The sequence below is a fragment of the Halichoeres trimaculatus genome, unplaced genomic scaffold (genome assembly GCF_033239565.1).
Source record: "Halichoeres trimaculatus isolate MK-OKI-2021-1 unplaced genomic scaffold, fHalTri1.1 fHalTri1_scaffold_13, whole genome shotgun sequence".
Lineage (NCBI taxonomy): Eukaryota > Metazoa > Chordata > Actinopteri > Labriformes > Labridae > Halichoeres > Halichoeres trimaculatus.
Genome location: NW_027437191.1, coordinates 17,374,126 through 17,389,508, shown reverse-complemented (window position 1 = coordinate 17,389,508; position 15,383 = coordinate 17,374,126). Strand labels below are relative to the sequence as shown.

Genomic DNA, 15,383 nt, shown 5'->3' with positions numbered 1-15,383 from the left:
TTTAAAAAAAAAAAAAAGGTTAAAAAATAGTATTTTCAGCAGTAAAGTGCATGATGCACATGCTAAGTTTTGAATGCTCAAAGAAGGGGGAAAAGGAATTGATACACATAAATAGTTAAATATGTCACAACAAGCTTTGCCCTTTCAAAGAGCCTCAACGCTCTGTGCAATCCTCCCAAATGTCCGTATTCTTTACCACACCCTTTATCGTCTTCTTGCGCTGTATGCATCAGACAGATGCTTCAAAAACTCCTCAACTTAGACCCTTTTCTATGACTAATTCAATTCTTCTCCTAGATGTTTCAACTGCAACTATGCTACGGTCACTGACTGCTACGCCGAGCGGATGCTGCTGCAGCTGGCTACAACTACTACTGTTACTACGAAGCAGAGAGAGGATTTAAAGATGTGTTTCAACAAGTTACAACAGAATGAACATCTGTAATGCTACCCTGGTTTCGCGCGGCAGGTCTAGCTGATTAAACGTTGACAGAAATGTACAAAGGCTCAGGAATGTCAGTACCTTTCAGGGTGAGGTTATAAACTACCAACACTGATGATAGTACCTGAGCTGCTAGACTAGACCTGACCTGACAGTGTGTGGTGCACCTGTAGTAGCTGGTGATCTGAGAGCTGATCGTATTAAATTGTAGGCGTGCTGTGCTAGGTTTGGTGTACATGGTTTTGAAGGGGTGCTGCAGTGATTTTCTATTGCACTACATTTTTTTTCATGCGTAAAAATTTAAACAATATTTTCCAATATTGCCAACTATTTCTGCAAATTACTCTTGAGTTTCAAGATACTGTTAACATCTTGATCAAAATACACTGAAGACATGTGTGTTCTGCTAATCTGACATCACAGTTAAAAATCATTGTAGTACCCCTTTAATGTCGTTTCAATTTTCATGATGGCCCAAAATGTAAACAGATGGAACAAGATGCATGACAACAATTCTCATGTTGACGTGCTTTTGGCACCACTAGCTTAAAGCTTCTAAGCTTCATCTAATGCTAATCTAACGTTTCCACGACTACACAGCCAGATCACTGACAGACTAAAGTGCTACCACAAAATTATCACAACAATTAAAGGGTTAACCCACAGTTTTTAAAAGGAAGCTACACAATTATCAAAGCTAACATAATCTTAACTAGACTAATCATGTGACTAAATGACCTGTCTAGTCATTTTCCTATTAATGCGATTATGACATACGAGGTATTCAAAAGTTAAGAAGACTCTTGGGGAAGTGATAAGAGTTGTTGGTGGTCACTACTTGAGGGCTCACAGGTCAATGGACAGCATTTACAAAATTATATTGCGATCTGGTCACAAAAAGTGTCTGCTAGAAAGTCCGGAATCTCACAAAAATAACCCCACACCTCCTCCAAAAATATGCTATAAATGTTTGTTCATCCAGCTATTACTTTCTCAAGTCATTTCACATGGTTTTCCCTTCTTGCAAAATGTAAAAAAAACTTCTCCAAATTGTGCAATTTCTCTCAATCATATACAAAATATTTCATCTGAACATTCAAGCTAACAGCTATGATTGAGCATTAACCCCCAAAAATCAACATGCAGAGACAGGAGGACATATGATCTGGGATTTTAAAGGGTTTGCTCTGTGATTCTTAACAAGCAGAGTTTTCAACCCCAAATCTCTGTATAATGCAACCGAACTACAAATGCCATGTTGGCAAAACTTCCATACAGAAAAATATAAGGATTTATTTACATTAATGTATTAAAAAGCAACTGGCAAATCAGAAAGGGAGGTGTTAGATTAATACTGATTACTGGCATCCAGAGACGAGTCATCATGCTGTCAGAATATACAAGGTTGTAGCACTGAGGCATTAAAAAGTTAAATATGTAAGAACTATACAGACCAGCGGTTATATGTGGAGCTAAAACCATACGAGCAACAGGTGGTGGAGTTTAAAAAAAACAGAAAAAATGCAAGGAACAAAGTCTATGTGTTGAAAAATAGGAAGGAGAAAGATTTGAAATCCTCTTTCATGTTTCGTCCAGATTACCAGAACCCTGGCGATGATCTGTCAGATGGCTCTGGAAACAGGAGGCTCTCCTATGGCTTTATGTAGGACAAAGTACTGTGGAGACAAAAGCAGATCGGATGAAGATCAATATCCAGATTAAAAATGGTACACAAGAAGGAGAGCTAGAAAATGGAAGAGCGACTACCAGAAAAGGGAAGAAATGTGAGGTGAGAAGCAGACAAAAGAGCAGCTGCTTAGAAAAGCTGGCAGTAAAAAAGGGGAGGTTGTGTGAGAGAGGGTGATGTTGTGTTTCAGGGTTAGGTGTAAGCTGCTCAGCGCTATGGGTTCTACGGCAAAGACGTGAGTGAGTGAGTGAGTGAGGGAAGGCTGCTGCTTTGAGGAGGGAGAAGAGAGTGATGCTACAAAGAGAACGAAGGCTCAGAAGAAAAGGCTGAAGGTGAAGAGTTCATGTTAAAAGTGTCGGTGCCTCACAAACCTCAGTTTCCACAGCTCTCATACCAGAGCTACCCAAAGGACAAAGCAGCACAGACGAAAGACAAGGAAGGTACAAGTCAACAGTGGAGCATTTTCCCCTCCTCTCATGATAGTTTTAGTTACAAGATAAAGTTTCCACTTCTCTATGGCTTCATAAAATGGCAGCTTTACTCATAAAGAAATTCAGTGTACTTTCTCAAACATCAGGGAGTATGTCTGGTGAAACCAAAACAAGCACAACCAAACACAGCCCTCAATATATGACACGTTTTAGACAAGGCTGGAAACAATGACTTTGTAAAACAATGGACGGCAGTTCTTCTACAAAAAGTGAAGCCAAAATACCCTCAATGATCCATGCTGACCATAAACTGTGTATAAACCTAGTATCCCTGATGTCACCCTATTTGTTTCTGAAACAGAATTTTACAGACCTTTCGTTAGAGGGCGCCACACTGAAAAAGCCTGACTCAACTTTGCCAAGTCAGCCATGCTCTTACAGGGTTCCTACAGCTCAAGGCAAGTTAAATTTAAGACTTTTTAAGACTTTTTTAATGACGTTGGAAATCAAATTTAAAAACAAGTCGACAACGAACCACAATTGAAACAAACAAAACAAAAACACTACATGAATTACCTGGGTTAGAGGCAATTTTAACCCAATGTTTATTTTACATAAAACATCATTTTTTTTTACCTTTTTTTTTACCCAATTTGTACAACTTTATGCCTATTTTGCCCCCATTCAACTTTTTTGGCCACTGTCACAACCATTTTTGACATTTTTACATGGTTTTTTAAAATTTAATTTCAAATTTATTTCTCAATTTTGCTGCCATAATTAATTTTCCTAAGCCACTTTTGGATTTTTTTTTGCCAAATTTTCCTCATTTTTTTCCCTCTCCAGGCACCCTAGATAGAACCAAGACATGCGCCTGCTTTTAAAGTTCCTGGTGCAACCACATTAACGTTTTGTTATAGTTCCGCTACTGTGATTGTGCGATGTCGCCACGAGAGTAAATCAGGAAATTATTTAGAAAAATAGATAAATGTTACTTGATATATTTTTTTACTTCAAACGAACATAAATCTTACCGATGTGTTCAAATTTTTAAGACTTTTGAAATTTGGATTTAAGACTTCTTAATGCCAATTCAGGCCTTATTTTTAGAATTATGAATTCAATGCCTTTTAAGACTTTTCAAGGATCCGCAGGAACCCTGTCTAATGTAGGCAATATTTTCAAGTCTGAAAACAACAAATTGTGAATTCTTTTAGCATACAGTGTGTGCCTATAAGGAAATTAACTTTTCTGACCCAAGCTGTTTCTGATCCAGTTTATTTTTACTGTAAAAACTGCAAAATGGTGTGTATGTGGTCTCTGGTGTTTCTGTAGCCAGCCTCTCGTGGACTCTTGCAGTTTTAACTTCCTGCAGTTTTAAACACTTCTGCAAAAGCTTCCTCCTTTTTGACCAGTGGTAGCTGTTCGGTTAAACTCAGCTGATAATGATGTGCTATTGATGCCCCGCCCCCTTTACTAACCAAATGCACATTTAACGTACTGATAAAACCGCACAAAGATCCCTTGAGAGGACTCTGATTATTGTTTAAGGGAAAGTAAAGTGATTAGAGTTTCCTTTTTTTAAAACACTTTTTTTGCAACAATCCTTCTCTTCCATTTATCAACAAAGCTGTCAATCATAATTTCATACTTCCTTGTCTGCATCACTGCAAAATGAGATTTTTTTTGTTCCATTTTTAATTTTAGAATTCAACCGACTTGCCATATGTAATACTTATAATTTTGGCTTTACTTTTTGGGAGCTGTTTTTGTCCATCATTTTATACTGTCTATGTTTGGAAACCAACACAGTGAACCAACTCGATATGATTTAAATTTCTCAGCTGCTCCAATCAGCAAACTGTTGTAGATATGTGCAGAGAATCAGTTTAAAGAGATCAAATGATTTAAAACTGTGTGTTTACCTTTAAGAATATAATCTGTTAGGAGGGCAGGCACCTTCTCGCTGTCGTCCCTCATGGCGTGTAGAACTAGTTGAGAAGGACAAAAGAACAAATGCATTATACTATCAAATAACATGGATTAGCACAAGAAATCTGCAGATCTATACAACACAACTCAAAACTTAGTGTGTGTTAATGTCCTATTTCTGTAAAAAAAAAATGTCTCAAATTTAGTATTTTAGGATTTCAGATGGCAAAACTGAGTGAGTGTTTGCTTGTAATTAAGTGAATTTATTTTTTTTCATTACAGGCATTTTTTGAAATAAGATATTTCCAGACTTGCCAGGTGTACCTGGCTTAAATTAATTGTTTAAAGAAATTATAGAAGATAAGAGAAAAATAACTTGCTAAGTTTTAACTTTTAGCGTACACTCACTCTTTGTGAGGATCTGGAGATCTTCAACTGCCGGAGAACCTGCTTTCTTCTCATATGGGATAACTGTGGTCAGGTACTGAAAGAGAAAACAGAAAAGATCACTAATACGCATGCAGATTGATAAATAATATTGGATCATACAATTTTATTATTTTAATAAGTATTTTTTGTGCAGTTGCCCATTCAAACAAGAAATGGTGATGGTAAACAAATGAACATCAGAGGTGAGTGGAAGCTTGTGTGAAACTGGTTGCTGGTTTCAAGCAAGAAACAAAACACAAGTTGTGTTTTTACACCATAAAACAACAAAACAATAAGGATAATAAATAAATATGAATAACTCAATCAAAGCTACAAGAATAAAGAGAAGAGGTAAATCAATAAATACAAGTGACGCGCAGAAATATAGAAAGATAAAGCATGGCTAAAATAAAGAGAGATAAAAAAAAGGAAACTGATAAAACTGATGAAACGAATGCCAGTGGTAGCTGTTGGAAGAAACAAAGATGCAGGTGAAAAAAAAAAAAAAAAAAACTCAGGAAAAATCTGCGAAGAGAAAAATGTGAGTCAGACTAAGGAGCAGGGGCACCTGTTTGTCCCCTCCAGTGTTTCCAAAAGTTTGACGCAGGCCATTCTGAATGACAGTGGAGAGTCCCTCCAGAGTGAGGAGCTACAAAAAGCGAGAGAAAGGAGGCGAGAAAGGAGAGTTAAGAGAGATAAAGTGATTTCTATGTTAAAAGGAGGCGAAAGAAAAAAGAAGATCTGGCACTAATCCTTTGAGAAGTCAGGTCATGCAGCATGCGTTTCTACGTCTTTCTGGAGACGTGCGTCAGTTTTACTGACCATCATTAGACCCATGCACATGCAGCTCATTAACTGCTGATTGCTACACCTGTCTCCACGTGACTCACCGTTCCCGGTATGTGCGTGCTGGCCGTCCTCTGGCCATTAGGTCCGGTTGTGGTCGTACCTCGGATTTTCTTCTTCTTCCGCAGCAGCTCACGATGCTCCTTCTGTCTGTTCTGCACGTCGATCAGCAGTGAGATGAAGGCGTTCTTCACCTTTTATTAACCACAATACCAAAGTTGATGCGTGTTAGTTTGTAAGATGAATGATGAGGATAAAGATAACTCTGACCACTCTGCTCTTTTTCTCCCAATCACAGCTCTAATATCAAAAGCTTTTTTATAACCAGAAATGTAACTGTGTGCAGAAGACGATGTTATCTGGGCTGTTTCATATAAAGATGTAGTTTATGTTTTTGCTCTGTCAGGCTGATAAAACCTGATCCAACAGATTCAACATGAAAGCACCTCTTTTTCATAGTCCAGTTCATCCCGCAGGGCCAGTGCCTGGATCAGCTCCTCGCTGTAGCGGCGAATGGCCGTCTCCACTTCCTCCAGAGTCTCGGTCAGCTCAGACACTGACAGCTGACGCAGCCCTGAGGACGGTGTTTGGATACATCAGGAGGAATCAAAGTGACAAATCATGAATATATTCTAGTGGAGTGTGGGTGTGAGCTGATGGAGTATTTAGCATGAGTGGACTGTGGTGTGACTTTTAACGCAGTTTGACTTTGGAGCAAAATGGCACGGCATGAAGAACATAAAATCAAGAGGTTGATACACAGAGGTTTTAACACAATTATGTGTGCAAAACCACATTAAAGGGCTCAACTACATCTCTGTCAGTCAAATCAGCTTCTACTAAACACAAAGCTTTGACTTTGATCAACGTTCACTTTCGATTTCCTATGACCCTTTTACTTTTCTACTCAACAGATTGGACATTTGTGAGCTAAAACTAGCATCAGCTCTGGGAGCTGCAAAACATCTGAGGAACAATGTTTTATAACTTCAAACTGATTCACTCAGTGTTCCTGTGCTGGTTTACACCGGATCTGTTCTGTTTAAATATGAGGAGACCTTTGCAGATACTTTGGCTCCAGGAAAATGAAAACCTTGTGAACTATAAAAACTAAAAGGTCAACCCCGACTGAAAAGTTCACAGCTGGCCGTGCCAAAGCTCCTGCACTGCCTCGAGTGCAGAGGTGCTGTAAAAAAACACCCAAAAACATAAAGTGCAGATATTCTGCTGACAAAAAGCCGGCCAACTTAGGGCCACATTCAGATCTTGGCTGATGATTGAAATGTCAGCTTTGTGGAGCAGTATTTTCCAAATGCAAGATGCAGTATAATGAAAGTGAGTTCAGACATTAGTATGAAGTGCATCTTAGGTCAAACTTGATTGTGATGTGATTTTGCGACAGAGAAGAGTATTTTTTTCTGCCATCTTTTTAATATAACTAAATCAATAAAATCCTTTTAAGTGTTTCACATTAAAAAAAATGTAACACGCAGGATGTACTGGGATATATTTATGCAGGCATCTAAAGTCGTATTCAGACCAGAAAAGTCCTTTGGTCCACTTGTTTGGTCCGGACCAAAAGCGGACTTTATTTTTTTCGTTTGGTGCGGTTCTTATTCAGATTGTACTTTTTGCAAGTGGACTATATTCTGTAAACACATCCACGTGTGTGATGAATGACGATCAGTGCTCTCATTGGACAGCACTGACAAAGGGCGGCACACAGAGCACAGACCCAGAAATGGAGGTCAACATGGAAGTCCTACATGCCGCTCTCCTGGACTGTGTGTTTGTGCTATTATTAGAGCTGCAAAATCATTTTCAGTTTCAAGAGCAGCTTCTTGCTATGCTTTGCGTGTCCTGACCCACAACATGCTAGCAACAGCGTGGCCAAACAGAAGACGGAGGATCAGGTATGAACTAAAGAACAACATTCACTACGGGCTGCGAGTGAAATACGTGGGGATTGATGCACAATGCTTGGCTATGGTGGCTTTATAGGCCCAAAAGGCGCATGTATACTGTAGTTAGTTCGGATGGACCTTGGTTTGTATTCAGACCTGCACCGGAGAACCGCGAACCGGACCAGAGTTCATTTGGAAGCGGACCGAGACCACCTCAAAAAGTGGGTCTTAGACCGGTTGTTTGGTCCGCACCAGGGTTCGTTTGTGTCTATTCACACCTGCATGGAAAGTCTGGACCAGCGTGAGAAACGAACCCTGGTCCGTTTAAAGTGGACCAAACGGTCCAGGTCTGAATACCACCTAAAACAAAATCTATAGCTTCAGTCAAAGTGTCTGCAAATGCAAAGTGTGCAAAAGTCTGGCAGCAGAAACTGTGTTCAAGCTAAACACATACTGTTGATTATATAACAAGTATGAACATCATAGCTGCTGTCTGTTTGCATTAGTTACACATTACATAAGAATGTGACTGTGTGTGAGTGAGAGTGCAGAGTGTGCACTTCATTAAGGGATCTAGATAATGTGAAAGTCCGAGGACCACTGTAACATTTGTATCTCACAACACAAGACCAAGCACGATGATATTTCATGATGTGTAAAAGGAGTGTGCGGGACTCACGGTCCTCGTAGCTGGTGTTGGAGCCTGAACGTTTCAGGCCGTGAAGGTCCTGAGAGAGCATGGAGAGGTCGGACTGTGAGGGACTGTCGTCATCATCAGGATCTGGAGACTCCTGCATCATCTCCTCGATCTCCTCAATCACCTGAACAACAGACAGAAAGAACATGACACTTCATGCATGATAATACATTTAATTTATGTATTTTCTGTGACTGATTCATAAACACAGTGGTGGGGGCGTTTTTTTGAGTTAGTTAATTTTAACCACTGATACTAGAATGTCATCCTTGAGTCACAGTGTGGCAGGTCTCTGACTGCACGTGCGAGGACACAACTGATTCACCTGGAATCTGTCCAGCAGATTCAGTTATTTGTGTCAGGATGTGATGAGTTCATTTTCTGGGGTTGCTATTTTGGTTCTGTTTGTAGTTTGTCACTCTGAAATCTATTTTGGGTCATCACGAGATGTAGAACAGCTTCCTCAGAGGAACTCGAACAACAAGAAGCTGAAGATTGTGTTTGAAGGCATAAAGCTGAAATCTGAATAAAACTCAGTCAACTAAACTGAAGTGCTAAATGCTATTTAAATTATGATGTATAGTGAGCGGGTGGTTATGGATCTAAAGGTGGTTACACACTACAGGATAATCTGCTATGTATCCATCTCCTCCTTAAAGTGATACTCTGGGATGGAACAAGTTGGGTCCTATCACAAGGTTTAAAGCAGAAATTACCCCTACAGCAGTGTTTTAGTGCAGCAGAAGCCCAGAGCGCACGCACCAAACACCCCCTCCCTGCTCCTCTGCCGGTTTCCTCTGCACTCAGACGGGGCCATATTTTACTTGACCAAAAACACAAAAAACGGACTCCCACTGAAAAAATCTGATATCGGTCTGCATTCACGCTTTATTTAGAGAATTTTCAGCGCATTACTTTCACACAAAAACACCGCTAAATAAGGCTCTAGTTCTCATCGTGTCTCTTCGTCCTGGCAGACTACCTGTGTTTGTTTATATCTGGCACGCCGTGCGCACGGACTGATACACTAAGCGGCGAGCGTCTCGTAGCCAGCTGTGGCTCTGCAGCGGAGGTAGCGCGTTTTACGACACAATGCTGCACAAAATCACTGCTGTAGGGGTAATTTCTGCCCTAAACCTTGTGATAGGACCCAACTTGTTCCATCCCGGAGAATCACTTGAAGATCATATCCAGCAAAGGCCTGATTGTCAGATGTTTACAAATAACACTGTGTGTGATTTTCCTGTGGTGTGGGGTGTGTAAAGAGTTATTTTCTGGTCAGAGCTGCTCAGAAGGCTCCCGATTCAGGGATCGTAGATAATGACCATGTTTAATATTTCGACTAGAAATCCAATCCTGTAGTGTGTGGAGCAATCTGAGAGGAGCCGAGCAGGTAAAGCGTGTACCGGAGCAAAGCCAATCAAGACGCGAGCTGACTCAGCTGACTGAGCAAAGAGGAAGTAAGAAATCTGTCAGTAATACTTGTGACAAATTTACTCACCACCAGCTTGTATCGTTATTCACACAGCCCATATCCCGGCCGTCTCTATGACTTTTCCCAAAGTCATTTTTCTTTTTGTGAGTTTTTATTTTCTGAAATTTTAGAGGTTGAAAACAACCATCATTGCTTTTTCATGTTTGTCTGCCATGTCTGTTTACACCGAGGTCACATTTTACTACCGAGGTTTGGAACATTGAGCGTGAAGAAGCTGATTCCCTGCTGAAGAATCGGTTTGTGCACAGTGTGGACGCTACACTTTACGATCAGAAGAGAGAGATCTTGTGTGATCCGTCTTTTGTTATCATCAAGTGTGTGGTCTGTAATGTGTGAAGATTTGAAGAATTCTGTTCCTCCTGATGTTTTATTAAAATATATCAAAAGCAATACTAAAATACCTTCAATGGCACCAAACACACCCTGTTGTTGCCATAGTTTTAAAAGGCAGTAGTGAAATATGCTTGACCCCTTTTTAAAAAGCTCATATGAGCAGTGTGACCTGCTTGTCCCTGTATTATTATTTTTTTTTTTTTGCTTTTGAAAATGAATCACCATTGTTAAAGACTTTATAGATTTGGGTTTTAACCAATCAGAATTGAGTATTGGACACAGCTGAGTAACAAATGGGGAGGAAACTTAACGAGTATGGAGTAAAAACAAGCTGTTTTTTTCTTTATCACAGCTCAAACATGAATGAGAAACAACACATAATTTGGATATATCGAAAAAAATTATCCCATAAATCAAGAAAAATTTCTGAGAAATGTTTTGAAGATGTTGCGGGTTACCTGCTCAGCCGTGAAGAGCGGCTCGTCGTTGATGCACGACACGATGATGGAGTGCATGTCCATCTGCTCCCTCAGCTCCTCGTCGTCTGACAGATCCAGAGACTGGTTATCCAACTTCTGTCAATCAGACACGGAGGGGGGAGAGCGTTAACAGCAGGTTGAAGTCAGGGGAGCAAACAACTCATATTAGCTTCTGCTCCTACAAAGTCACATCCTAAAAACTGTTTGAGTATGAAAATGGGGCCTGTGGCGTGTGTGTTTTGTGTGTTTGCTTGTACCTCGAGCTCAACAAGGTTGAGGGTGGGCAGGTGTAGGGAGCGAGTGTGCGATGTCTTCCAGTCCACCGCCATCACGTTGCCGTAATTATCCGTCAGAGCGTTCCAAACCCTGCAGGAGAGAGAAGGGGTTACGTTTTAATAAAACAAGAAACAGAATTAAGTTGTGGGGAAATGGCAAGATGAGTGAGCAGATCATCAAACCCTGCTTCCTTCTGTTTTCTGAATGTGATGCAGCATTATTCAGCAGGTTTGCATCACATTCTTATCAGTGCTACAGCTTAACCAACAATTTTCCTGTTGTGTTTCACAACTAATGCAACTGACTTCATTTAAACCGCATCCAAAGCATATTAACATACAGTATCCCAGTCTTAAAACAGCCTGACACAGACTGCTTATTTGCACACATGGGATTTCATCCTGTTAACTCACATTTTATTGATAAAAGCAGCTCATTCAGAAACAGTGTCATCTCTGTTCCAACAGACTGTTGCCTGTTTAAAATGCTCTGCAAAATGAGTGCTGGCAGAGGAAGCATTACAGCTGAGCAGATGGTGGTGGAGTAAACAAGTTTACTGGTTCACTTCAAAATCTATCTTCTGTTTCCAAACTCACTGGGTACCAGATCTGAGAAAATATGTGCAACATATGATTTGAACAAGTGTTGCTTTTTGCTAAATATTCAACACAAACAAAGCATTTTCTAGAGCTTTGAAATTCACTTGTATTTGGTACTGAACCATTGGTAATGATAAAGACAAAAGCAACAACAACAACAGGACTTAACATGTTTGTTTTTCAACGGGAGTTTAAAAATCAAGTGCACGTGCAGGCCAATGTTTTTATTTCTGGCCCTGATCGCTGCGAGCAGAGCGGGGATGGATGCTGTGAACCCATGTGTCAGAGTGACTGCGCATCGTCATACCCTCTTAACACACACACACACACAGACATTGTTTATGTAACTGGCATGTTTCTCCCTGAGGTGCTCATGCACAGCTTGGCAAGTGGGGGGGCTGAGGGATGTTCTAAATAGGGCAAAGGCTGGCAGGATATATATTTTGTCCCTCCAGCAGGGACGCCGTCTCTGGCACGTGAGCGCACACCAAAATACTCAAATTAGTTCCACCGAGCGCATTTGCATCTGAACAAGGCCGGTCGAGATTTCAAGGGAACATTTTCCTCGTCTTCTCCTCCTCCGACACTGTGCCAATTTGTCTGAATGTTTTGCTTGAATGTATTTACGTGGATGTTGCTTTATCGCACACACACACACACACACACACACACACACACACACACACACATAATCCATGCACGCACGATTTGGCTTTAACACAAACCCATCTTGCTTTCTCTCAGCATTCTCACACAAACACACACTTCCCTCCCCTGTCATCCCGCTTGTTTGTCTCAGCAACGCTGAAGTCTTGCTAAAGAAGGGAACTTGTTAAGCGGCAGAGCACGTCCTGCAAAGTGCAGTCATCCAGAAAAGACTCTTGCTGAGCCTGGCGCTGCTCTTCGGGCTTCGCCGGGCCGCAGTCCAATTATTCTGTACCCTCCTTCCTCTGTGTCTTCACCTACAACAACTAGAGACGCTTTCTGTGCCTGTAAGACCAGCCTCCCTACATTCCCCCCCAAACACTTAGAGCCACATCAACTGCAACTAGCTGCTACTCTTTAAAAGCCGCCCACAAATGCCTTTATTACTGTCTGTGTGTGTCAGTGTGTGTGTGTATGTGAGGTACAGTCAAGTTACACAATGCTTGTCTCCAGGACTTTTCTGGTTCTGTCAAAAGTAATTGGTTCAAGTAACTGGCTAATATGAATTCAGCAGCCAGAACAAAGCAAACCAGCTGACATGAAATGGAAATTAACTGAAAAAGAAACTGACATCTATTTGAATGACTGTTTCCCCCGTGGACAACTCTTAAATATAAAGTAAGAGTTTCATCATGGTTTCTTTTACATTTATAAAACATTTTGAAAGTGAAACATTGCTCTCTGTTGTATCAACCATTCACTTTTTTTGGTTACCAAAAACTATCACATCATCAGTGCATCCAGTTATTGCTTGTTATCATTTGATCTGTTGTTGAAAAAGAAAAGGACATCTTTATAGAATCACAGACAATGTTCACAAGTGTCGTGTCCAAACAACAGCACAAAAATCCAAAAATTTGGGGTAATGCTGCCTTGATTTTCAAAATAAGAGACAACTTTTTAAATAAAAATTGCTTCATAAAATGTGCAGCAAAAACGCCATCAACTGTTGTGTTTTTGGAACTGAGGACATCCCAAAATTACTGTAAAGATTTAAAAGCTCTCAATACATGATGCTAATCTCAATTACTGCTGGTTTGGTGTATTTTTGATCTATATCCATACTCTGTCTCTGTGGTCTGTGTCACTGAACATACAGCCTGAGGTGACACCGGAAACTAAATTTTAACATTCATGTGTATTTATTTCCATGCGTACAGCACTGCTTCATTTCTGTTCTGATGTGTATGTATTTCCTAGGGATGGGTATCGTATCAGGTATTTTTATGGGTACGGAACAAATTCTGACTGAAGTACAGAGTACCGATTTAAGTATAATTAAAAGACACCATGTTTAGATACTTAAGAGTTGTCATTTTCCATACTGGACATGAATACAGCATTTCAAGTTTATATATTGAAAAATAAATATGTTAAATGAAAAAAAAAGAGATTTTATAATTAAAAAAAATATTAACACATAAACACACAAAAGTATCATTAATTGGTACCGTTCAATACTGATACCAATTGCTTGGGACCAGGTCCTCTATCATTTTAAATGTGAAAGGTACCCATCTCTAGTCTTACCTTTTAGTAAAGCAGGGCAGGTTTACATATTTTATTTAATAAGATCTGAAAATATCATAGTCTCTCAAACACACACAAACAAACAAGGGGTGGATGGAGGTTGACAGTTAGCCCACACTGCTCTGTAGTAACATTAACATCTATGTTGGATTAATGTGCCTGGCTTATACCATGTTGTCATGTGTTTATACTGTAATAAGTGGGGCTGTAATAATGGACTTGACATAATGATAACATGTGTTAGATATGGCGTTGTGTGTCTGTTGCAGTAACAGTTAATAGTGAGACTCTCAATAATTAAGCAAAAGTCTTAAATGTCTCTCCGATGTCATTTAGTGTAAAGTTTATGTGTGTGAGTGTTTGGTGTCAGGCTGCAGTTTTTGGATCAGTGGATTTAACACCATAATAAACCAATCAAGCATGAAATCAAGAACTGCTAACGGGGCATGACCCCTCCTCTCTTCTTTCTCTCTCTGGTCATAAAAACACCAGTAACATAGAAAACTATGCTTCTTCATCCATACAAGATCCAAAATACAAGTACACATGCAATGTCAACATACTCTACAAATGCTTTGTGGCGTATTTAGAGTTTCGGGCAAACTAATGGAGCAGTATTTTGTTTATCATAAAGTGTATTTTAGTCTTGTAAACCTGTACTATCTGCATGCTAAACTTTGGACAGCACTGATTTCTGCTAAGCTAACATTCACTCAACGGGCGAACAGTATTATGTTAGCCTGGTGAAGCTAACGCGGCTAGCTAGCTGAAAGATTAAAAGTTGTCGTCAATAAAAGCAGCACAAAGTCATACTCACTCATCATCTTTCAAGTAGTTGTCCTCCGTAATGGGTTTAATGGGTGCTATGTTCTCCGTTGTGGTGTTATAGTTTCGGAAACACACTGTCAGCTTCTCGTCGAAGTCGTGGACGAGGTCCTCCATCGATTTGAAGCTGCAGATCTCCCCAGAGAAACTGTTGTCTAGGTCGGACAAATCATCTAGGCCCGACGACGAATCACCCACGTTGGAGTTCAGCTGGTCCAGCTGCTCGGCCGTCGCGGAGGACGGCTTGAATTCGTTAAAATCCTGCCAGTCCTCGTCGAAATGGGCTAACGGCGCCGCCATGACTGCCGCACGGAGCTCGGTGGACGACCAGTTGGACCCCTTGGATGGTTCACTGTTTTCGGCTTGGAGACACTGAACGATGCAAGCTGGGAGGAGAGAGAGTGACGATGGAGCTAAAGGTGGTGGGCGGGGTGACGTGACGTCACGTAGACGCTCCTCCTTTCCCATATGTAGCAATCAAACCCATATCAGCCGTCTATGTACTATCCCATCCTATCTTATTCCATCCTATCCTATCCTATCCTATCCTATCCTATCCTATTAAGTCTGTAGTTTCTACAACGGATGACATTTATCAGCTGTATTCGTATCTAGGTGGATGAAGCCTAAATATTCAGCATTTACGTGGCAGTGAAGAATAAAGTCTATGCCTTATAAATCACACAAATGATCCGTTCAGGGATTGTCTCTTGTCAAACGAGACTCAAGTTCAATTCAGTTATAAAGTCTTTTTTTGTATGTAACAGGACTTT

The 15,383-nt window shown here is 40.4% G+C and overlaps 1 protein-coding gene across 3 annotated transcripts; it reads right to left on the bottom strand.

Annotated features, from left to right (window-relative positions):
- Positions 1-6: 6 nt before the first annotated feature.
- Positions 7-15,004, bottom strand: fez2b (fasciculation and elongation protein zeta 2b). Of its 3 annotated transcripts, XM_074685081.1 has the most exons (11): positions 14,603-14,995; positions 10,933-11,041; positions 10,655-10,771; positions 8,351-8,492; positions 6,214-6,341; positions 5,812-5,961; positions 5,490-5,570; positions 4,901-4,976; positions 4,486-4,551; positions 2,501-2,528; positions 7-2,118 (listed from the first exon to the last, which is right to left on the bottom strand). In XM_074685081.1, exons 1-10 carry the CDS (start codon positions 14,908-14,910, stop codon positions 2,518-2,520), a joined length of 1,188 nt encoding a protein of 395 aa, XP_074541182.1. In that variant the 5' UTR covers positions 14,911-14,995; the 3' UTR covers positions 7-2,118; positions 2,501-2,517. The 3 variants fall into 3 exon arrangements, with proteins under 3 accessions (XP_074541182.1, XP_074541185.1, XP_074541184.1); XM_074685084.1 differs by lacking the exon at positions 2,501-2,528 and having other exon boundaries at positions 14,603-15,004; XM_074685083.1 differs by lacking the exons at positions 2,501-2,528; positions 5,490-5,570.
- Positions 15,005-15,383: the final 379 nt, after the last annotated feature.

What these genes read in the sequence shown, in the direction of transcription:
- fez2b (XM_074685084.1), bottom strand. Translation starts at nt 14,910, where the DNA reads ATGGCGGCGCCGTTAGCCCATTTCGACGAGGACTGGCAGGATTTTAAC. An exon ending in AACTACTTGAAAGATGATGA is followed by an intron (nt 11,042 to 14,602) that starts GTGAGTATGACT and finishes TCTCTCCTGCAG; the next exon opens with GGTTTGGAACGCTCTGACGG. An exon ending in TCAACCTTGTTGAGCTCGAG is followed by an intron (nt 10,772 to 10,932) that starts GTACAAGCAAAC and finishes TCTGATTGACAG; the next exon opens with AAGTTGGATAACCAGTCTCT.